General features: G+C 53.7%; 1 protein-coding gene across 1 annotated transcript; it reads right to left on the reverse strand.

Annotated features, from left to right (window-relative positions):
- Nucleotides 1-166: 166 nt before the first annotated feature.
- On the reverse strand, nucleotides 167-12286 carry PMM1 (phosphomannomutase 1). The gene is made up of 8 exons (XM_024240074.3): nucleotides 12123-12286; nucleotides 8499-8616; nucleotides 6952-7028; nucleotides 6706-6797; nucleotides 6384-6483; nucleotides 2073-2148; nucleotides 1076-1191; nucleotides 167-707 (listed from the first exon to the last, which is right to left on the reverse strand). The coding sequence occupies exons 1-8, from the start codon at nucleotides 12207-12209 to the stop codon at nucleotides 585-587; spliced, it is 789 nt and encodes a 262-aa protein (XP_024095842.3). The 5' UTR covers nucleotides 12210-12286; the 3' UTR covers nucleotides 167-584.
- Between the last annotated feature and the right edge of the window lie 11168 nt (nucleotides 12287-23454).

Below are 23454 nucleotides of genomic sequence, written 5' to 3' on the forward strand. Positions count from 1 at the left end.
GCTCTTCTTTGGGGATTCAATGGCCCCCCCCTCGACTGGCTCAGACTTCCTTTGTGACCTGGGCCAAGTCCCTGCGCTCTCTGTGCTGTTCACTCGTCGGCAAAGTAGTGGCTGTGACAGCATGTGAGTGGGGCCAATTATCCATTCAGACACAGCTGACACCTACTTTGTTCTGGGAACTTTAATACTGTGACAAAGTTCTCTAAAATAGGCACCTTCCCCACCGTACCTCATTGCCCAGGGTAGGCAGGCAGGGCAGGCTAGATCTCCTACCGACACTTGCGCACGCCTCCTCCTGGCGCAGAAAGAAACCTGTTCTGTACCGAAATACAAGCAGCAGCTGTGGCCTGGGCCACCAGGTGGAGCACGGGGAACACTCTGGGCCCTGGAAGGACGAAGCCAGTGCCACTAGGAGCTGACTGGCTGGGGACGGTTGTCCACACAGACTCTGGCCCCATCTGGGTGGGCTTGCAGCAGGCATCCTGGGCCAGAGGAGGGGCCCTGGCATCTATCCAACACCAGGACCTCTCTTTAGGCCTAGGCCAAACTCTTCAGAAGTCACAACACACAGATGTGGGCCCCGGTCACGCCTCATGGGCTGTCTCTGGGAAGAAAATCTCCCGGCATCGCTGCACTGTGTCCTGAGGAGACACCACGCTGTGGCCAACAGTCCGGGGGTCGGCAAAGATCTCAAAGTCGTTCCCACCCTGCACACAGAGGACAGGCAGAGGAGGCATATTTAGGCGGAGTCCCTCTCCACATTGGCTGTTATGGACGTGCCCCTCCTCCTGCCCCTTCAGAACTGCCAGGAAGCCCACCTTCTCACCCCTTGTCACACCTGCCCTGACTTGCTGTGTGATGCAGAACAAGTGCCCAGCCCTCTTGGGGCCCCAGCTTTCCGATCTGTGTAATGGGGCTGGTGAGCAATGGTTGTTCTCCAGGAGCCCCCCAAGAGGTCTGTTGTGTTGCCCCATGTTCTGGCCTTGACCTCAGGTGATTTGCGTTGGAGAAGCCACCAGACCTGGCTTCTCGCTGTCCACTGCATTGGGGGAAACCTGGGGTGGGCCACACTCACAGGGCTGGTCTCGTTCCCAAAGAAGTGGATGGTGTCGAAGCTGTCCTGGTCCAGGCTATCCAGGCAGTAGCGCTTGTCCCAGCCCTCGGGGAAGACATCAAAGCTGATCATGCCTCCTGTGGGCAGGGGTGGGGACTGTTATTCCCTGCTGGGAGGGGCAGACAAGGCTAACAGAAGAGCTGCTTGTTCATTCATTCATTCAACAACCCTTGAGTGCCTACTGAGGGCCAGGAACAGGACACGGGACAGACTTAGGATCCTCAAGGAAGTTATGACACAGGTTGGAGAACAAACAAGACCATGAAGTGGGTAGGGGAAGCTCATCCAGCCAGGGTGGTCAGGGGAGACCTCTGAGGAGGTGGCAATGAGCTGGGACCTGAGCCGAGTGGGGATGGCTGGGGCACAAAGTACAGCCCCTGAGGCAGGGAAGAGAACGAGCATCCCAGCAACGGAGGAGGCCAGGAGAGGCAGGGCGAGGACGGGCAGGCCCTGGGCATCACGTGGAGAGGGAGGAAGAGTCTGGGGAGGACTTTGGGCAGAGGCATGTCATGACTCCAGCTCCAGCCTCTCTGGCCACTGGGGAATGGGTGAGGTGGCAGAGGGGAGCCCGGCTGCGTCAGGATCAGTTGGAGCCTGGGACAAGCTGCTGGCAGTGGAAGTGTGAGCACCGGTGGGATTCTAGACAGGGGGCCCTGGGACTTCTAGGAGTTTGGACTTGGGAAGGGGCGGGGGAGAGCACTCAAGGGAGAGGCTCTGGTTTTTGGCCTGAGAAACTGGGTGGGCATGGGGCGTTTACCTCTGAGGTATGAGGTGGGGAAAACTGGGGGCCAGTAAACACTGAACCCCTTTCTGCATCGGGCTCAGCCACCCTCTCTGCCCTGAGCAGGGGAGGGGCTCCTAAAGCTACTGGGGGCCACAGCCTGGTCTTGGGAGGGGCAGATGGTTTGAGGAGGGGCCCTGTACCAGGCCTCCCAGGTCCTCTGCAGGGTGGACGTACCTCGAGAGAACCTCAGCCCTTTGCCAGCAAACTCTGTTTTCAGGGCTTCCACGAACTTCTCCCGGATCTTCTCTTTCTGCAGAGGGGAGGGGGCGGATGGCAGCTCAGAGGACATGCTGTGTGCCAGGCCCTGGCTGGGCACACAGTCCACGTGAGCGTGCTGAGCATTCTAGGTGGGTAGGACCCCCAACTGTGCAGATGAGGAAACTAAGGCTCAGAGAGGGGTCGTGCCTTGGTCAAGGTCACCTAGCCCTGGTGGCAGAGCCAGGGCCTAAATCCAGAAGGGATGGGACTGCCAATGGGGCTGTGGGCTGGGTCTTCTGAAGGGGGCCTCAGAGGAGAGACACAAGCAGGAAGGGTGAGGAGACGGGGCAATCTGGATCCCACATCAGTGTCTACCTCAGGGCAAGGCTCGATCCTGTTATCTGTGCCCAGCTCAACAAAGCAAATACTCAAAAATGAGTGCAGGAGCTGAGAGCAGGAAACCTGTGAGGAGATGGCTGTGGGCATTCACAGAGGGCAGCAGGATGCCAGGCATGGCAGAGCACCCACCATGCAAAGACGTGGCTGGGCTGGGGACTAGGTAGTGCCCAGGCCGGCCCCGTCTCTCTGAGCAGGAACTCTGGCAGCAGCTCCACAAACATGGAGCAGGGTGACATTCCCCCCCCCAGCCCCCAGGATCTCCATCTCAGAGGGCCACAAAGGCGAGCAGCTTTGCCCAGCCTGAGGGGCAGCTGAACATCTAAACCAGCCAGCAGGACACTCAGCTGACAGAGGGTCTCGAGACCAGGCTGGGAAGTCTGACCACATCCTGGGGGACCAAGAGGCGCTGAGGATTCTGGAGCACAGGAGTGGGGTGGCTGGTATGGCCCTGTAGTCAGAGCTGGGTAGGACTGGGGCAGAAAGGCAGGCAGTGGTCAGCAGCATAGAACTTGGAGAAGTGGCCCAGGGAGGATGTCAGATATAAAGCCAGACACCCCCAGCCTGAGATCTGAAGGCAAGTAGCCAGGCTTGGCTACTGTACTCCTCAGCTGTGTGACCATGGGCAAGTCACCTGACCTCTCTGAGCCTATTTCCTGGACTAAAGGACAAAGAAGTAATGAATGACCCCTGCCTGCTTCCCTCTCATGGAAAAGCAGAGATAAAGGATGTGAGCCCCCTGCCAGCCTTGGCCTGGCTTTCCAGCAGGTAGGCGGGAGGCCAGAGTCCCCACCAGCGGCCACTCTGTAGGCCCAGGGCTACCATTAAGAGTGCCCCAAGATCTGAAGAAATGTTTCCACATGGCCGAGGCTGGCTGCACCTCCCTTCTCTGGAGAACAAGGCTGGTCACTGGACAGCCCCATGTGCAAGGCCAGCCCCGGCAGGGACCGGCACTGTGACCTCGAGCTGGTTACTCACCCTCTGGCCTCAGTGTCCTCATCTAAGGAAGGGAAGTACTCATCCCCCCTTCAGGGTTCTGGAAGACGAGCTGGGTTAAACATTTATTTACATCAGCTCTGGGCCAGGGCAGGGCGCACAGATCAGGAAGGTTCATGCCCCTCCAGTGCCAGAAGGGAGCAAACAAGAGCCAAAAATACTTGAGAAGGCTCTGGGGTGGGGAGTTAGTGTGTGGCTCCCCAACTCCATGCCAGGTGGGGTCCATGTGCCACCTCGTCCAGTCCTCATCACAGCCCATGGGATGGGAACTGCTATTACCCCCACCTTACACATAAGGAAACTGAGGCACACGTTCGTAAAGATGCTTTTCCAGGTTACAAGGAAAATGGGTAGAGCTGGAACTGGGAACCTGGGTGGACAGGAAGGGATAACCTCTCAGCACGTGTGTTGGGGGGGAAGGGTTCTTTGCCTATGACCAATCCTAACTACTCCAAAACAAAAGTCCCCGTGGCTGGGCGCAGCGGCTCACATCTATAATCCCAGCACTTTGGGAGGCCAAGGTGGGCAGATCACTTGAGGCCAGGGGTTTGAGACCAGCCTGAACATGGCAAAACCCTGTCCCTACTAAAAAATACAAAAATTAGGCCGGGTGCGGTGGCTCACGCCTGTAATTCCAGCACTTTGGGAGGCCGAGGAGGGCGGATCACAAAGTTAAGAGATCGAGACCATCCTAGCCAGCATGGCGAAACCCTGTCTCTACTAAAAATACAAAAATTAGCTGGGCGTGGTGGCGGGCGCCTGTAGTCCCAGCTACTTGGGAGGCTGAGGCTGGAGAATCGCTTGAACCCAGGAGAAAGAGGTTGCAGTGAGCCGAGATCTTACCACTGCACTCCAGCCTGGTGACAGAGCGAGACTCCATCTCAAAAAAAAAAAAAAAACAAAACCAAAACCAAAACCAAAAAAATTAGCCAGGTGTGGTGGCATGAGCCTGTAATCCCAGCTACTCAGGAGGCTGAGGCAGGAGAATTGCTTGAGCCTGGGCAGCGGAGGTTGCAGTGAGCTGAGATCGCGCTACTGCACTCCAGCCTGGGTGACAGAACGACACTCAGTCTCCAAAAAAAAAAAAAGGGTGTTTCTTTGCGAGGTGTGGTGGCTCACACCTATAGTCTTGGTGCTTTGGAAGGCTGAGGCGGAAGGCCCACTTGAGGCTAGAAGTTCAAAACTGGCCTGGGAGACACAGCAAGATCCCATCCCTACAAAAAATTTAAAAAATTAACCTGGCATGGTGTAATGCACCTGTGGTCCCAGCTACTCAGGAGGCTGAGGTGTGAGGATCGCTTGAGCCTGAGAGATGGAGGCTGCAGTGAGCTAGGACTGGATCACTGCACTGCACTCCAGACTGGGCAACAGAGTAAGACCCTGTCTCAAAAACAACAATAACAACAAAAAGTATGCCATGTGCCAGGCATAGGGGATCCAGAGGAGAACAAGCCGCAGAAATCCCTGCCCTCATGGAGCTTACAGTTCTGGGACAGGGACAGACAGTAATTCGGATTTTAAAAGTAGATGGTGAAAGTTGTCCAAGGCTGCTTGAGAAGAAATAAGGTAGGGGAAGGAGCAGGAAGTGCAGCAGTGGATGTGATACTCTCGGAGGCCCCACTGGGAAAAGGACGTGAAAGGGGATTTGAAGGAGGGGAGGGACGAGCTGGGCCTGAGAGAAGTGTGCTCTGGCAGAGGCACGGCACTCTAGAATCAGCCAAGAGGCCATAGCTGGAGCAGAGGGCAGCGAGAGCCACCGAACAGGTCAGAGAGAATGACAGAATGACGCGGACAGGCCAGCGTGGAAAGGTTTGGATGGGTGGATTGCTCCATCCCCAAGAGGGAGGGAGGCGGAGGGGAGAAAAGCAAAATGCACATCAAGGTTTAGCAGGGGCAGCAAAGGCAGAGGTGAGAGGACCTTGGTGTGTTCCAGGAATAGAAAGTGGAACTTAAAGGGCACAGAGAGGAGACGTGGAGAGCCGGAGCCAGACAGAGCCCTCAGGGCTTGAGGCACCATAGCAGGGGGCTAGGACATCATCCAGCTGGCAACGAGGAGCCAAGGAAGGATTGTAAGTGAGGGGGTGGGGCTGGGGAGTGAATGCGGCTGACATGTTTGAAAGGTTCTAATGGGCCGTGCGCAGTGGTTCACGCCTGTAATCCCAGCACTTTGGGAGGCCGAGGCAGGCGGATCACCTTAGGTCAGGAGTTCGAGACCAGCCTGGGTAACATGGTGAAACCCTGTCTCTACTAAAAAAGTACAAAAATTAGCTGGGTGTAGTGGTGCACGCCTATAATCCCAGCTACTTGGGAGGCTGAGGCAGGAGAATCGCTTGAACACGGGAGGTAGGAGTTGCAGTGAGCCAAGATCATGCCACTGTACTCCAGCCTCTATCTATTTTTTTGGAGACTCTATCTCCAAAAAAAAAAAAAAAAGCAAGAAAGGTTCTCAGTGGCATTGCTGGAAAGCAGGCTGGCAGGGCTATGCAGGGGGTAGGGAGGGACAGACAGGAAAGTTAGGGCAGCCTGGGGCTGGTTAAAGGGGTAATCTAGAGAGTGGGGTCTCAGTTCTGCAGAGGAACAGATTTGACACTGACTCGAGAGGCTGATGAAATAGGAGTTGTTGGACCCGATGTGGGTGGGAAGGTGGAAATGATGTTCCCAGGTGTTGGCCTGGCTCAGTGGGTGGCTGCCGGGTGCTGGTCACCTAGGAAGGGGGACCAGCAGCATTGGAAAGATGCAGGTGTGTCTACAACAATAGCGCACAGTAGGTGCCTGAAAGGGTATCAGTTAAATCAGAACACATCCCCCAGTCTATTTTACCGATGAGAAAATAAAGGCTCAGATAAATTGAGTGACTGAGGCCCTACAGGCCTACGGTTGCATAGCTAGTGGTACCTTGTCCAGTTCGGAGAACTCGATCCTCTCCTCCAGGGTGCAGCTCCGGCCAATGGGCGAGATGTTCAGCATGCCATTCCGGAACTCGATGAAGGTTCCACTGGTGGTGAGGGAGGGCGGGGAGCCAGAGAGAACCAGAACAGCCCTGAATTCAAATCTAGCCCCACCTGGGACCCCAGCGTCCTAGGACTTCAAAGGGGACAAGAATCCACACTCCCCGCAAAAAATCAGGGGCCCAAGTATCTCCAGGCTCCCTCTGAGGGACCCACACTTCTCCTCCCTCAGGCCCCAGGTTCTGGAGACCAGGCTGGTGGGACCTCACCGCTTCTTGGGCAGCCTGAGCAGGGCCATGTAGCTGAGGCAGAAGTTGATCAAGTCCTGCAGCAGCTCCTCCCCCAGGTGGTTCTGGATGGTCTGGCCAAGGAACACAGGGCTCTGAGAGTGGCCTGGGCTGCCTGACCCTGAGACAGGCACAGTATCTCTCCCCCAGCCCAGGACAGAAGCCCCCTTGGACTGCTCCACTATGGAAAAGTGGGGTGCCCCTGGCTAAGTCCTGGGGGACACTGACCTGCTTGGAGAGCAGTCGTCCATGCTTATACTGCACCGTCCCGTTCTCGGCAAACACATAATCAAACTTCTCAATGACTTCGGGGTCACATAGAGGACAGGAGGAAGAAAGAGTGTGAGACCACGTCTGTGACCCCACAGGCAAGTAAAGAGAGAGGAAGACCACACCCTTGGTTTCACATTCAAAGGCCATTTGTTCAATCCGAGGCTGCAACCTGCTTCTCCAGCCTTTCTCCCTCTGCAGCTTGGTTTTCTTCCAAATAAGCCAGTCACACCTGTGGGCCTCTGCACACAGGCATCCATGCAGGTCCTTCTGTCAGAACCACCCTTCCCTGGCTTCCCTGCCACTCATCCTCCAAGATCCAGCTTCCTCCTCTGGAAGCCATGCAGTACTCTCTGGCAAAGGGCATCATTTCCACTTGTGCTCCCCCGCCCCTCTGCAGAGGGGGTTCCTTCTGTTCTACAGCTGCCATCGCACTGCGTTCTCAAGGCTGGCTACATGGGAGAGTTGGAGGTTTCAGCTCTGGCTGCCACGAGAAGCAGCTGGAGTGGGTGGGAGGTGGGAGGCGCAGGGAGCACAGCACAGAGGCTGTTGCGGGGTCTGGGTGGCACATGGTTACCTGGACTATGATGGCGTGGTGGAGATGGAGACAGAGGGGACAGGGAGATATTTTGGGGTTTGCTGATGGAATAAACAAGAGGTGGGGAAAAGGAAAAATTCGAGGAAGTTTCTGGCTTGAGGAACTGGAGGCACCCACTTTGACTGGGCTGAGACCAGGGGCTCTGAGGTCCAATCAGTTTCCTGGATAACTTCAGAGTCATCCTCTGTTAAATGGGATGATCACGCCTACTCTAAAGTGTGATTGTGGGGATCAAATGCAATGACATTAACACATGATCATTTTTGACAAGTGGTAGCCATCATTGGTTCTGCCCTTTTATTTATTTATTTATTTATTTATTTATTTATTTATTTTTGGATGCAGAGCCTCACTCTGTCACCCAGGCTGGAGTGCAGTGGCCTGATCTTGGCTCACTGCAACCTCCGCCTCCCAGGTTCAAGCGATTCTCCTGCCTCAGCCTCCCGAGTAGCTGGGATTACAGGCACGTGCCAACACACCCAGCTAATTTTTTGTATTTTTAGTAGAGACGGGGTTTCACCATGTTGGCCAGGCTGGTCTTGAACTCCTCATCTCAAGTGATCCACCCACCTCGGCCTCCCAAAGTGCTAGGATTACAGGCATAAGCCACCGTGCCGGCCGGTTCAGCTCATTTTAAAGATGAGGAAATCAAGACTCAGCAGGGAGAAACGAGAATGTAAACTGCATAAGGGCAGGTTCTGCCTGCTTTGTCCCAGCTATTTCTCAAGGGCCTGGCACAATCCCTGGAAATAGGAGGTGCTCAAGTGTTTGTCAAATCAGTGAGGGAACTATCTGGCTGCTCTCTCTCTACTTCTTCTTGCCCCACAGAAGCAGGACTGGCTCTTTGAAGATGCCCAGGAATCTCTCAAACTCCCCACTCCCTCTACAGCCCCAGGCTCACTCCTACCTTCATCCCCGTCACCCAGCTGCTCAGCGATCTTACAGTAGTCAGAGCCGCCCACCACACCGATCTGCACTCTACTTCGCAGCTTCTGCAGGAAGGTGGCCACCTCAGGGTCAATTTTCTATGGGGGGAGAGGGGAAGCATAGCATTCTGGCTTTCAACATGTCTGGGACCTCCACTTAGCCCTCACTTAGTGCTCAGAACCCAGGAGCCCACATTCTACCTGGATCTGAAGCAGTACAAAGCTTAGACACCAAAAATTAGACAGGTTGGGCACCGTGGCTCAGGTCTGTAATCCCAACACTTTGCAAGGCCAAGGCAGAAAGATCACTTGACCTAGCTAGGCAGCAAAGGAAGACATTGTCTCTGAAAAAAAAAATTTTTTTGGAGACGAATTTTTGCTCTGTCACCCAGGCTGGAGTGCAGTGGTGTGATTCCGGCTCACTGAAACCTCTGCCCAGGCTGGAGTGAGATGGCACGATCTCAGCTCACTGCAACCTCCGCCTCCCGGGTTCAAGTGATTCTTCTGCCTCAGCCTCCTCAGTAGCTGGGATTACAGGCGCCTGCCACCACGCCCAGCTAAGTTTTAAATTTTTAGTAGAGACAGGGTTTCGCCATGTTGGCCAGGCTGGTCTCAAACTCCTGACTTCAGGTGATCCACCCGCCTGGGCCTCCCAAAGTTCTGGGATTATAGGCGTGAGCCACCGTGCCCGGCCGAAAATTTTTAAAAATTAGCCAGGCATGAGCTGGGCACAGTGGTTCACGCCTGTAATCCCAGCACTTTGGGAGGCCCAGGAGGGTGGATCACCTGATGTCAGGAGTTCGAGACCAGCCTGGCCAACATGGCGAAACTCTGTCTCTACTAAAAATTAAAAAAAAAAAAAAAAAAATTGGCCATGCGCGGTGGCTCATGCCTGTTATCCCAGCACTTTGGGAGGCCGAGGCGGGTGGATCACAAGGTCAGGAGATCGAGACCATCCTGGCTAACATGGTGAAACCCCATCTCTACTAAAAAATACAAAAAAATTTGCCAGGCATGGTAGCACACGCCTGTAGTCCCAGCTACTTGGGAGGCTGAGGCAGGAGAATGGTGTGAACTTGGGAGGCAGAGCTTGCAGTGAGCCGAGATCACGCCACCGCACTCCAGCCTGGGTGACAGAGCCAGACTCCATCTCAAAAAAAAAAAAAGAAAAAAAAAATTAGCTGGGCATGGTGGCAGGCGCCTGTAATCCCAGCTACACAGGAGGCTGAGGCAGGAGAATCCCTTGAACCTGGGAGGTGGAGGTTGCAGTGAGCCGAGATCATGCCATCGTACTCCAGCCTGGGGACAAGAATGAGATTTCGTCTCCAAAAAAAAAGAATTAGCCAGGCGTGGTGGCACTTGCCTGTAGTCCCAGCTACCAGCTACTCCAGAAGCTGAGGCGGGAGAATCACTTGAGCCCAGGAGTTCAAGGCTGCAGTGAGCTGTGATAGCGCCACTGCACTCCAGACTGAGTGACAGAGCGAGACCCCGGTCTCTAACAACAACAACAAAATAGCATCACAATCAAGTTGATTTTTGAGGAGCCAAAGAACAACATCAACAAAAATAGCCTCACAAAACAATGCTTAATATTTGCTCTGGGCAAATAGATCCAGATAAAGGCCTGGAGGGAAGCCACATCACAGTAACCACATTAACTTGGGGAGCCAGCCAGGCCTGGGATCCTGGTGTAGTCAGAGGGGACTTTACCCTTCTCTGTTACGTTTCCATTCTTTACCAGGAGAGTGTGCTCATGAAAATGTATACAATTAAAAATTAACTTTCAAAAGGCACTAAGCACAGAGGCTGGCCCGTAGACAAATTAATAGGCTGTTCTTATTCAGGTTGTTATGTTTGTGGAGCAAAAGGTCAGAGGGAGGGGTCAGAACTGTGCCTAGGCCCTGTCACCTTTGTTCCAGTTCTTTTATTCATTTATTTGTTTGTTTGAGATGGAGTTTCACTCTTGTTGCCCAGGCTGGAGTGCAATGGCACAATCTTGGCTCACTGCAACCTCCACCTCCTGGGTTCAATCGATTCTCCTGCCTCTGCCTCCCCAGTAGCTGGGACTACAGGCGTACGCCACCACGCCCAGCTATTTTTGTTGTTGTTGTTGTTTTGTTTTGTTTTAAGACTGAGTCTTACTCTGTCGCCCAGGCTGGAGTGCAATGGCACATTCTCGGCTCACTGCAACTTCTGCCTCTCGGGTTCAAGCGATTCTCCTGCCTCAGCCTCCCGAGTAGCTAGGATTACAGGTGCATGCCACCACGCCTGGCTAATTTTTTGTATTTTTAGTAGAGACAGGGTTTCACGATATTGGTCAGGCTGGTCTTAAACTCCTGACATCGTGATCTGTCCGCCTCGGCCTCTCAAAGTGCTGGGATTACAGGTATGAGCCACTGAACCCAGCCTAATTTTTGTATTTTTAGTAGAGACCGGGTTTCACCATGTTAGCCAGGCTGATCTAGAATTCCTGACCTCAGGTGATCCGCCCACCATGGCCTCCCAAAGTGCTGGGATTACAGGCGTGAGCCACAGCAACCAGCCCACCTTTGCTCCAGTCCTGCTATCTTCCTCCCGGATCCACCCCTGCAGGAAGGCCTCCAGGGCCCAAGCCAGGGCAACTTCACCACAGAGGCTGGGGAGGGGCATTTGGGACCTAAGAGAGGACGCTAAGACCTGGGTTCCCATCAGCCACTGCCCGGTAAAGCCCATCCCACTGCTCCCCCACGCTAGGAGACCTGTCGGTTGGTCCTTGAGGCCCCCAGACTGGAGGGTGGGTTACCCACAGGGAGGGCATGAATGAAGCCTGCTTATTGATGCATCCAGCTGGTGAGGGGGCTTTTGGGGACTCACTCACAATGAGACCCAATGGGAGAAAAACTGAGCAGAGATAAGAGGCTCAACACAGCAAGAGTCTTTAGAAGAAAACTACTCTTACCCTCACTATGCCTCAGTGTCCTCACAGCAAACAGGCTAGGCCTGGAGCCTCTCACCTCCGGGTGGGTAGAGCCCATAAACGAATTCGAAAAGAAGCCCTCTCTGCTCCACGACTGGGGGTGGAAGGTAAAGTGGGTGATGGGGCTTCAGAACCTAGACCCAGGCCCAGGCCTGCAAAGGTCGGGGTGGGAAGACTCCGAGACGCCCTGTCTCCCACCAGATGGTGACTGACGCTTGGCTGTGTGCTTGTGTGCCTGGAACCCCGGTTCAGAAGCCAGCTCCGACCACTGGTGTGTCGTAGGGCTGAACTAGGGTGGGATCCCCGGCTCAGGAGGCGGGGGCGTCCGTGAGCCAGGCCTTAGCGGCGTGTGAAAGCCTCTGGGGAGGGAGGGAGCTAGGCCCCTGCTCGCAGCCTCCTCCCTCCAGTACTGGATCCAACCCCAGCACTCCCAAGCAGAACACAGGCAGAGACGCTGCGGAGTCAGTGACGTGAGGGCCAGGTCCCCTCACTCCCGGTGGGTGGCCCCGGATGTCAGGGGGCCGGGTACCGCCGCATCCCACACTCGGTCCCTGGGTGTCCACGGTCACGCTGCTGCAGACCCCACACTCAGCCTCGGGGGTGTCCGCGTGACACTCCCGGCGGGAGCTTCCAAACTTCAGGGTCCTACCTGGCGAGCCGGCGTGAGGGTCCCGTCCACGTCAAACAGGCAGAGGACGCGCTCCTTCCTGCGGGCTGCCTGGGCGGCGACTGCCATGGCTGCAGGTCCGCGCGCGGGGCGGAGTCCCGAAGAAGTGCCGACGGGGCGGGGCCTCAGGGGGGCGGGGACATCAGACTGCCTGAATGGCCGAACGAAGAAGGGGCGTGGTCTCGGCGGACGGAAGCGGGGGCGGGGCCTGAGCCGATTCTGATTGCTCCTGGAGGAGAGGAGCGCGGCATAGGGCGGAGCGGAGCCCTCCAGGTTCGATTGGATTGCTCCAAACAAGACGGAGGTGGGGCCTGAGCCTGGGACCGGCAGGAAGTGAGAGGGTGAACCCGGAAGACAGGGGCGGGGCCAGAATTGGCGGGTTGATAGTGATTGCTACAGGCCGATTAAGGGGCTGGGTCCGGCGGGGCGTCTACCATGCAGTGCAGTGTCTGGTGGGCCAGGCGGGACTGATTGCCGAGGTCGCTCTCCACTCTCACAAGGTTTGTGGCCATCTCTTTGCCTTACAAATTTTGAGTTGTAGGAAATCTCCTGAGCCGGGCGCGGTGGCTCACGCCTGTAATCCCAGCAGTTTGGGACGTCGAGGCGGGCGGATCACCGGAGGTCGGGAGTTCGAGACTAGCCTGACCAACATGGAGAAACCTCGTCTCTACTAAAAATACAGAATTAGCCAGGCGTGGTGGCGCATGCCTGTAATCTCAGCTACTCAGGAGGCTGAGGCAGGAGAATCGCTTGATTCCAAAGAAGCCAGAGGTTGCGGTGAGCCGAGATCGCGCCATTGCACTCCAGCCTCAAAAAAAAGGAAAGAAAAGAAATCTCCTGAAGGCCTTTGTTCAGGCTTTGGACTTTGCCGAATTGCCTTCCCCGAGCCATATTCCTTCTGTCCACGCATAAGACCCAGCTCTCAGGGTCTACCTCCTTGGAGACCTTCCCAGATTCTTCTTTTTTTTTTTTTGAGACAGTCTCGCTCTGCCCAGGCTGGAGTGCAGTGGCGGGATCTCTGCCCACTGCAACCTCCACCTCCCAGGTTCAAGCGATTCTCATGCCTCAGCCTCCCGAGTAGCTGGGACTAGAAGCGTGTGCCACCATGCCCAGCTAATTTTTGTATTTTTACTTACTTTTATGTTTATTTTATTTTATTTTTTGACACAGGACGATTTATTTTATTTATTTATTTATTTATTTATTTTTTGAGACTGGGTCTCACTCTGTTACCCAGGCTGGAGTGCAGTGGCACGATCTCGGCTCACTGCAACCTCCACCTCCCAGGTTCAAGCGATTCTCATGCCTCAGCCTCCCGAGTAGCTGGGACTACAGGCGTGTGCCACCATGCCCAGCTAATTTTTGTATTTTTACTTACTTTTATGTTTATTTATTTATTTTTTTTGACACAGGGCGATTTATTTATTTATTTATTTATTTATTTATTTATTTATTTATTTATTTTTTGAGACTGGGTCTCACTCTGTTACCCAGGCTGGAGTGCAGTGGCACGATCTCGGCTCACTGCAACCTCGGCCTCCCAGGTTCAAGCGATTCTCCTACCTCAGCCTCCTGAGTAGCTGAAACTACAGAAGTGCGCCACCACGCCAGGCTAATTTTTTTTTTTTTTTTCTGAGACGGAGTTTTGCTCTTGTTGCCCAGGCTGGAGTGCAATGGCGCGATTTCAGCTCAGCACAACCTCCGCCTCCCGAGTAGCTGGGATTACAGTCATGCACTACCACGCTCGGCTAATTTTGTATTTTTAGTAGTAATTTTGTATTTTCACCATGTTAGCCAGGCTGGTCTCAAACTCCTGGCCTCAGGTGATCTGCCCGCCTCAGCCTCCCAAAGTGCTGGGAATACAGGCGTGAGTCACCGTGCCCAGCCAACCTTCCCAGATTCTATTCACAATTATTTAACCATTGCGTTGACTTTGGAGTCACTTCCAGGTTGTCTTCCCGGCTCCACTACTATGGGACCTTGGACAAGTCACTTCACCTCTCAGAGGCTTTGTGTCTTCACCTATAAAATGGGATGAACACTACCTGCTTTGTAGGGTTGCTTTTCACATGAAAATAAGTAACAGGCCAGGCGCGGTGGCTCACGCCTTTGGGAGGCCGGGATGGGCAGATCACCTGAGGTCATGAGTTTGAGACCAGCCTGGCCAACATGGGGAAAGTCCGTCTCTACTAAAAATACAAAAATTAGCCACGCATGGTGGCAGGAGCCTGTAATCCCAGCTACTTGGGAGGCTGAGGCGGAAGAATCGCTTGAACCTGGAAGGCTGTGGTTGCAGTGAGCCGAGATCATGCCACTGCGCTCCAGCCTGGGAGACAGAGGGAGACTACACCTCAAACAAACAAACAAACTAAATAAATAAATAAATAATAAACTAATAATAATAAACTAAATAAATAAATAAAAAATAACTGTAGAGCTGGATGCAGTGGCTCACACCTGTAATTCCAGCACTTTGGGAGGCCAAGATTGGTGGATTTTTTGAGCCCAGGAGGTCAAGATCAGCCTGGGCAACACGGCAAAACACTGTCTCTACTAAAAATACAAAACATTAGCCAGGCATGGTGGCAGGCACCTGTGGTCCCTCAGGAGGCTAAGATAGGAGAATCACCTGAGCCCAGGAAGCTGAGGCTGCAATGAACCAGATCTTCCCACTGCACTCCAGCCTGGGTAACAGTAGTGAGACCCTGTCTCAAGAAAAAAAAAAAAAAAGATGCAGATCATATGAGTCAGCAATTCAACTTTTAGAAAATAGGAAAAGAGGCCAAGCGTGGTAGCTCACGCCTGTAATCCCAGCACTTTGGGAGGCCGAGGCGGGCGGATCACAAGGTCAGGAGATCGAGACCATCCTGGCTAACGTGGTGAAACCCCGTCTCTACTAAAAATACAAAAAATTAGCCAGGCGTAGTGGCAGCGCCTGTAGTCCCAGCTACTCGGGAGTCTGAGGCAGGAGAATGGCATGAACCCGGGAGGCGGAGCTTGCAGTGAGCCAAGAGATCGCACCACTGCACTCCAGCCTGGGCCATAGAGCGAGACTCTGATTCAAAAAAAAAAAAAAAAAAAAAAAAAAAGGCCAAGCGCGGTGATTCACTCCTGTAATCCCAGCACTTTGGAAGGCTGAGGTAGGCGGATCACGAGGTCAGGAGATCGAGACCATCCTGGCTAACACGGTGAAACCCCATCTCTACTAAAAATACAAAAAATTAGCTGGGCGTGGTGGCGGGTGCCTATAGCACCACTGCACTCCAGCCTGGGCAACAGAGTAGACTCCGTCTCAAAAAAAAAAAAAAAAAAAAAGAAAGAAAAGAAAATAGAAAAAAGGAAAAATATATGGAATTGTTTAAATGAACTAAGACCCATCTAGAAGATGAAATGCTACGAAGCCATGAAAATCTGCATTGTGTTTGTGTGTGTGTGTGTAGAATAGGGTCTCACTATCTTGTCCAGGCTGCTCTCAAACTCCTGGCCTCAAATGGTCCTCACGACTCAGCCTCCCAAAGTGTTAGGATTACAGGCCTGACCCACCGCACCAGATCCCCATGCACAATTCTTGTTTTTCTGACTGGGTAGCTATGGTGTCCTGGAGAGATCATTGGAGTTGGAATCAGGAGAACTGCAGTTTGGTCCTGGCTAACTACAAGGACTTGGACAGGTCACCTTTCCTCACTGGGCTTCAGTTTCTTTATATGTAATGAGGATATAAGCCCCACGTGGTAGAACTATGAAAGGTGATGAGAGGTGACAGCGTACTAGCAGCCCTCGCAGCCCTCGCTCGCTCTTGGTGCCTCCTCGGCCTCAGCGCCCATTCTGGCCATGCTTGAGGAGCCCTTCAGCCCGCCGCTGCACCGTGGGAGCCCTTCTCTGGGCTGGCCGAGGCCGGCGCCGGCTCCCTCGGCTTGCGGGGAGGTGTGGAGGGAGAGAGGCACCGGCGGGAACCGGGGCTGCGCGCGGCGCTGGTGGGCCAGCTAGAGTTCCGGGTGGGCATGGGCTTGGCTGGCCCCGCACTCGGAGCAGCCGGCCGGCCGTGGCGGCCCGAGCAGTGAAGGGCTTAGCACCCGGGCCAGCAGCTGCAGAGGGTGTGCCGGGCCCCCCAGCAGTGCCGGCCCACCAGCGCTGCGCTCGATTTCTCGCAGGGCCTTAGCTGCCTCCCCGCGGGGCAGGGCTCGGGACCTGCAGCCTGCCATGCCTGAGCCTCCGCTCCGCCGTGGGCTCCTGCGCAGCCCCAGCCTCCCCAGCGAGCACCACCCCCTGCTCCACGGCGCCCAGTCCCATCGACCACCCAACGGTTAAGGAGTACGGGCGCAGGGCGCGGGACTGGCAGGCAGCTCCACCTGCAGCCCCGGTACGGGATCCACTGGGTGAAGCCAACAGGGCTCCTGAGTCTGGTGGGGACTTGGAGAACCTTTATGTCTAGCTAAGGGATTGTAAATACATCAATCAGCACTCTGTATCTAGCTCAAGGTTTGTAAACACACCAATCAGCACCCTGTCTAGCTCAGGGTTTGTGAATGCACCAGTCGACACTCTGTGTCTAGCTACTCTGGTGGGGACTTGGAGAACCTTTGTGTCAACACTCTGTAACTAGCTAATCTAGTGGGGATGTGGAGAACTTTTGTGTCTAGCTCAGGGATTGTAAAGGCACCAATCAGCACCCTGTCAAAACGGACCAATCAGCTCTCTGTAAAACAGACCAATCGGCTCTCTGTAAAATGGACCAATCATCAGGACGTGGGTGGTGCCAGATAAGAGAATAAAAGCAGGCTGCCAGGGTCCCCTTCCGTAGCGTGGAAGCTTTGTTCTTTTGCTCTTTGGGTCTATACTGCCTTTATAAGCTGTAACACTCAGTGTGAAGGTCCGCAGCCTTACTCCTGAAGCCAGTGAGACCACGAATCCACCAGCAGGAACCAAAAACTCCAGACTTGCAGCCTTAAGAGCTGTAACAGCACGAAGGTCTGCAGCTTCACTCCTGATCCAGCGCAACCACGAACCCACCAGAAGGAACAAACTCTGAATACATCCGAACGTCAGAAGGAACAAACTCCGGACATGCCGGATTTAAGAACTGTAACACGGCCGGGCGCGGTGGTTCACGCCTGTAATCCCAGCACTTTGGGAGGCCGAGGCGGGCGGATCACGAGGTCGGGAAATCAAGACCTTACTGGCTAACACTGTGAAACCTCGTCTGTACTAAAAATAGAAACAATCAGACGGGCGTAGTGGCGGGCACCTGTAGTCCCAGCTACTCGGAGGCTGAGGCAGGAGAATGGCGTGAACTCGGGAGGCAGAACTTGCAGTGAGCCGAGATGGCGCCACTGCAGTCCAGCCTGGGCGAAAGAGCGAGACTCCATCTCAAAAAAAAAAAAAAAACAACAACAAAAAACACTCACCGGAAGGGTCCGCGGCTTTATTCTTGAAGTCAGACCAAGAACCCACCAATTCCGGACTCAGTGAGCTAGTAAGAACTGATGCGGGCCGGGCGCGGTGGCTCACTCCTATAATCCCAGCACTTTGGGAGGCTGAGGCGGTGGATCACGAGGTCAGGAGTCCGAGACCAGCCTGACCAACATGGTGAAACCCTGTCTCTACTAAAAATACAGAAATTAGCCGGGCGTGGTGGCGCACGCCTGTAATCCCAGCTACTCAGGTGGCTGAGGCAGGAGCATCGCATGAACTCGGAGGTTGCAGTGAGCAGAGATCGGACCACTGCCCTCCAGCCTGGGTGACAGAGCGAAACTCTGTGTCAAAAAAAAAACAACCTGATGCTTATTAATCCTGTAGTATGGGCTGACCACCATAGAGGACACTTGACCAGGTATCTTCATTTTCCTGTTCCTTGACTGAAGAATTCCTAGAAACAGGTTAAGTGCAAATTCCTGGGCCCTACCCGTAGTGCTTGGATCCAGAACATCTGGAAGGTGGTCTACTGGGCAGGAGGGGGGTGTTTGTCTCCTATGGACTGGATCCACTTTTCTAAAAACAAAGATAAGCACCCTTGGCCCCTTAACAAATGGGCTGCTGCTTACAAATCCCTTTCCTACAGTCTCTCCCTAAATTCTCTTAACAACCCTTTCCACCTGATGAGGCCACTGAAACCCAGAGAGGGAGAGTTATTTGCCCTGAGGTACAGACCCAGGAGGACCAGGTAGGGGGGTATCTGTGGCCACCACTATGTCCCTTTAAGAGGAAGGCTCATCCCTGGCAACTGGTGCTCAGATGGGGACCAGGGGAGGCCTTGGGGAGAAAAGAGCAGGACTGGTGGGAGGGAAGACTGGACAGAAGGGTGACTTGGAGGAACCCAGAAGAAGCCAGGACTGAAAGTGGAGGGCCTGAGACCTGAGCCCGGCAGGATTCTGCTATGAAGGGAAGACCCTGGGCTCTTCTGGGCCAGACGTGTGGCTGAAGTTTGGAGGTTAGTGACTTTCATGTTTGGTTTGGGTGTTTCACTTATTTTTCCCAACACATCTCTGAAGAGTATGAGTATACTTATACTCAATTTCCAGAGGTAGGTACTGACATCAGAGAGGTGCAATGGCTTTCCTAGGGTCACACAGCACAGTCAAGATTCCTCCTCAATCCCGTCTTGCCAAAACCCAGGCTTTTCCCTGGTTCCTGGCTATTGGTAGGAGGCTGTGTGTCAGTATGTCCAAGTACTGGGGCTGTCAATGCTGTTTTTCTGTACCTGGTATGTGACTTGTGTATGGGTGATCCAGGCCCAAGGGGCAGCCTCTGTGTAGTGGGGTTTACAGGCAGGCTGACAATTCCTGGAGTTCTCTTCCCACCAGTGACTTTGGGCAGGTCCGTCCCACTCCGTGAGGTTGTTGTTCATTTACAAATGGGGTCAACACCCTCCTAAAGGCTGTGTAGTTAAGAAGCCTAGGGGCAGCAGGGGAGGTGTGCTGTGTGCTGAGATTGGGGGAGACTGTGGATTTTTTTTTTTTTTTTTTTTTTTTAGATCTGTTGCCCAGGCTGGAGTGCAGTGGCACCATCTCACGATCTTGGCTCAATCCAACCTCTGCCTCCTGGGTTCAAGCGATTCTCCTGCCTCAGCTTCCCAAGTAGCTGGGATTACAGGTGCATACCACCACACCCAGCTGATTTTTGTATTTTTAGTAGAGATGGGGTTTCACCATGTTGGCCAGGCTGGTCTTGAACTCTTGACCTCAAGTGATCCGCCTGCCTCGGCCTCCCAAATTGCTGTGATTACAGGCGTGAGCCACCTTGCCTAGCCTTTTTTTTTTTTTTTTTTTTTTTAACTTTCAAAATGCCTGCAGTGCTTACATTGTCTTCATAATAAACAAGTCCATTGAATCTAACAAGCTGAAGGGTGCATGCTCAGATGGCTTTGTAGGAGGAGGTGGAGGCTGTTGCTGGGTTGGCTCAGGCCCTCTGGGGCTCTCAGACAAAGTCAGTGGGGACAGATATGGCCCAGGCCACAGCACTGTTCCACCTGGGGGTGTGGAACAGGAGCGGCAGCCTGACAGCTGGGGTCAGTGGGCTCTGCAGGTCAGAGCTCAGCCCAGAACTGTGAGAACTTGGGCAAGTCTCTCTCCTGACCTCGCAAGCCAGGGGTGGGGAGCGGAGTCATACTGGGAGGGACTTAGAAAGGATCCAAGGCCTTTGTCATGGTCTCAAAATCTGGGGCTCACCCCATGCCAGGCCCTGCCCTGGGAGGTACTGGGCTGGTGGGAGTGCGTTGGAGGTACCCATGGGAGCAAGGAGTCAGCTCTGGGCAGGGACAAGTCAGAGGACATGCTGGCACTGGGCCTTTAGCACTGAACAAGGGGTGGGGAAAGGGGATCCAGGTGGAGCAAAGGGTGAACCGAGGCCTGGAGGTGTGAAACCACCAGAAGTGACAGGGACTGGGACTGGGACTGGCACTTGCAGCAGGGTGTGGGGTAGGACCAGGGTGTTCAAGGACAAGATTGAGAAGGGCCTTGATAAATGAGGACAAGGAGCTTGGCTCTTACCCCATGGGCTCGTAGGGGGCCACACGGGCTGAGGGGAGCTGGACGAGCTTACTGAGGTGGCCAAGGGTACCCAAGACCAGCCTGGCGTTGGGCATTGGGCAGTAGGCTGGGCCTGGTGTGCAGGGCCACAGCGCCACCTGGTGTCCATCACTCTCACTGCAGCGTGACCTTGCCTGGCTCTCCAACCTGGGAACCAGTGGGGCAGCCTCGTCCCAGACACACTCTGCCTCTTTGAAGAGCAGCCAGGCTCTGTGGTCAAGGGCTCACATTCAGTGGTGTGCCAGGTCCCCACTAAGCTCCTTGCCTGCCCTCTCAGCTACAGCCTGTCTGGGCATGAGGAGCCACAGACCCAACCTAGAGCCAAGTTGAAAGTAGAAGGGAACACTTTTCGGTGAGGTCAAACACTCCTGATAGCTAGAGGAAGACTACAGAATTTGAAGTTATCAGAAAAGCAGTGAGCTGCACCAGCTGCAAGGTGACCTTCGGCAAGTGAGATTCTCTCTGGGCCTTTCCCCCATCTTTATAAACCAGTGGTGAAATTCAGACATCCTTCCCTGTTATCACTTCTCATCTACAGGCTCACAGCTACGCACAGGAGACACATCCAGACCCCACAGACTTAAGCTCCAAGGGACCCAAAAGCCTGGGGTCGCTTCATGTTGGATGCATGTGCAGACCTGATTCAGGCACCACACAAATGCAGGCAGAAATGAGTTTATTGCATTAGAAAAAACACCAAAGAAAACCAGCAAACACCTCCGTACTAGACACAGTTATTAGTCTGACTCAAGGGCATAATCTCAGATGCCAGATTTACTTCTGGGAGGGGGTGATGGTCTCATCCCTCCTGCTTCCCTATCTCTTTAAACCAATGGACCTCTAGAGGTGTCCACTGTGCAATACAAGTATGTGACTCATTTCCCACTCTGCTTGCCTGTTCACATCCAGGCGGAGTTAGCTGGCCACAATGAGAATGCTCCTGAGTTGCTGGGACAGACAGAAATGTGAGGATTAGGGGTAGGCAGTTGAAGCCTGAGCCTGAGTTTACAGTTAGTGACAGTGGGGCTCCCATCGGGAGGGAGAGATTGCCTTCCCATGGAGCTCTGGGAAAACTGCTCACTGATCCCTTGATCTCTCCCCACAAACCCTAGGGCACAGGCAATGGCACAAATGGCTGCTAGTATAAAGGGGGGTGCTGTTCAAGGAAATGAGTGACTCAAATTCTCTCAGGGGAGCTGCTTCTGGGCCTAAGGGTGCCTGCTGGGAGAAGCAAACCAGCTGAAACTGGATCTGGGAGAGGAGAAAGGAAAAAAAGGACCTGTAATGCCCAGAACCCCCTGGATGGAGGGGAGACCCCAGGCAGAGGGGTCTGGAGCAGGACCCTGGAAGACAGAGCCGGGCCAGGCAAGCTGGAAAAGGAAACAACACTGGTGGGAAACAGAGCACTGGCCAAGACCAACCTGCTACCCTCCCAGAAGAAACCCAGCCTTAGAAATTCTCTTTGGGCCCAATTCTGCTAGTAGATCACGATTATACAACAGTCCCTGCTAGTTTCTGCTCTAATCTATTATTTCCATGCACACTGGCAAATCAGTGGGTCTTGAGAATTAAACTTTCACTCATTTGGCCTCTACAAGTTCCCAAATGTCACTTGACATCCCAGCTGGTCATGCCCCTGATCAGGTCGCAGGCAAACACTAAGGCAGAATGACATCTCCTCTAGCTGAGACTCTGATGATGCCAAACTGTGATGGCTAATGGCAAAGATAGCAGCAGATGGGGCCAGAAATGAGCAGCAGCTTTTTGGAGAGGAAATGCCCCTGCTGCAGGCCAGACTTCCAGGAAGAAGCAACATAATTCAAGTCCGTGAAGTGGCAAGAAGTTGTGGCAGAAGGGGCCCCAGGATGTCAGAGCTGCGACTCGGGTACCTGGCAGCTCTGAGTCCCTTCTTCACACTCACTTTCCCAAAATCTAACTAATGGAGGTTCACGTCAAGAGGGAATCTGAAAGTCTCTCTGGATTAGATACTCCCAGACTGTTCCCTGCCTATAAACTCCTAGCAGCAAGTCATTAGGAAAATGCCCACTCATGCCCCAACCTGCCTTTCTAAAGTCAGAGTGACAACGGAAATAATGTGTGCCTTCAAAACACATTTAGGATAAGGGAAAGTCCCTATCAGAAACGATTCTAAATTTTCTTGCCACCTTGATTCCACTTCATTTTATTTTTTTGAGATGGAGTCTTACTCTGTCGCCCAGGCTGGAGTGCACTGGTACAATCTCGGCTCATCGCAATCTCTGCCTCCCGGGTTCAAGCGATTCTCCTGCCTCAGCCTCCCCAGTAGCTGGGACTACAGGCATGTGCCACCATGCCCAGCTAATTTTGTATTTTTAGTAGAGACGGGGTTTCACCATGTTGGCCAGGCTGGTCTTGAAGTCCTGACCTCAAGTAATCTGCCTGCCTCGGCCTCCCAAAGTGCTGAGATTACAGGCGTGAGCCACCGCGCCCGGCCTCACATCATTATTCTTTCTATATCAAAGGTATTTTCCGGCCAGGCGCGGTGGCTCACGCCTGTAATTCCAGCACTTTGGGAGGCCAAGGAAGGTGGATTACCTGAGGTCAGGAGCTCCAGACCAGCCTGGCCAACATGGCGAAACCCTGTCTCTACTGAAAATACAAAAACTAGCCTGGTGTGGTGGCACGCACCTGTAATCCAGCTACTCGGGAGGCTGAGGCAGGAGAACCGCTTGAACCCGGGAGGCGGAGGTTTCTGTGAGCCGAGATCATGCCACTGCACACCAGCCTGGGTGACAGAGCGAGACTCCATCTCAAAAATTAATAATTAAAAAGTATTTTCTTAGAGCAGGGGGAATCCCGTCCCTTGGTCCCCAGCTAAATACTGTGTACTGGCCTGGATGGTGGTTACAGAGACTGCAAATAACCGATATCATTACTGGCAGAAAAAAGGCCTCGGCTTCTACTACTCCAGCCCAGACCTCATCCACTATGACACGTCAGCTATGCTGAGGAAAGGCAGCCTCGGGGGCACAAAGGCAGGTTTCCCAAAATTGATGGCAGAAGATTGGCAATCCATCTAGGTGGAAGGAGGAATGGCTTTATCCTGTTTTCTCCGGCCTGATACTTGCTGTTACTCCCTTGATCCTGAGGCAATGGCTGCTCCAGCACTGGCCTTGCTTAGGGTAAGGGAGGGAAGGTGAGGAGGGTTGTGGCTAAAGAGTTCACTTAGGTTAGGTTAGTCATCCTGAAACTGGTCCCATGTGCACCAAATCCTTTGGTTCATTTAACACTAGAGTAACTGTTTCCAGGTC

Source organism: Pongo abelii, chromosome 23, assembly GCF_028885655.2.
Source record: "Pongo abelii isolate AG06213 chromosome 23, NHGRI_mPonAbe1-v2.0_pri, whole genome shotgun sequence".
Lineage (NCBI taxonomy): Eukaryota > Metazoa > Chordata > Mammalia > Primates > Hominidae > Pongo > Pongo abelii.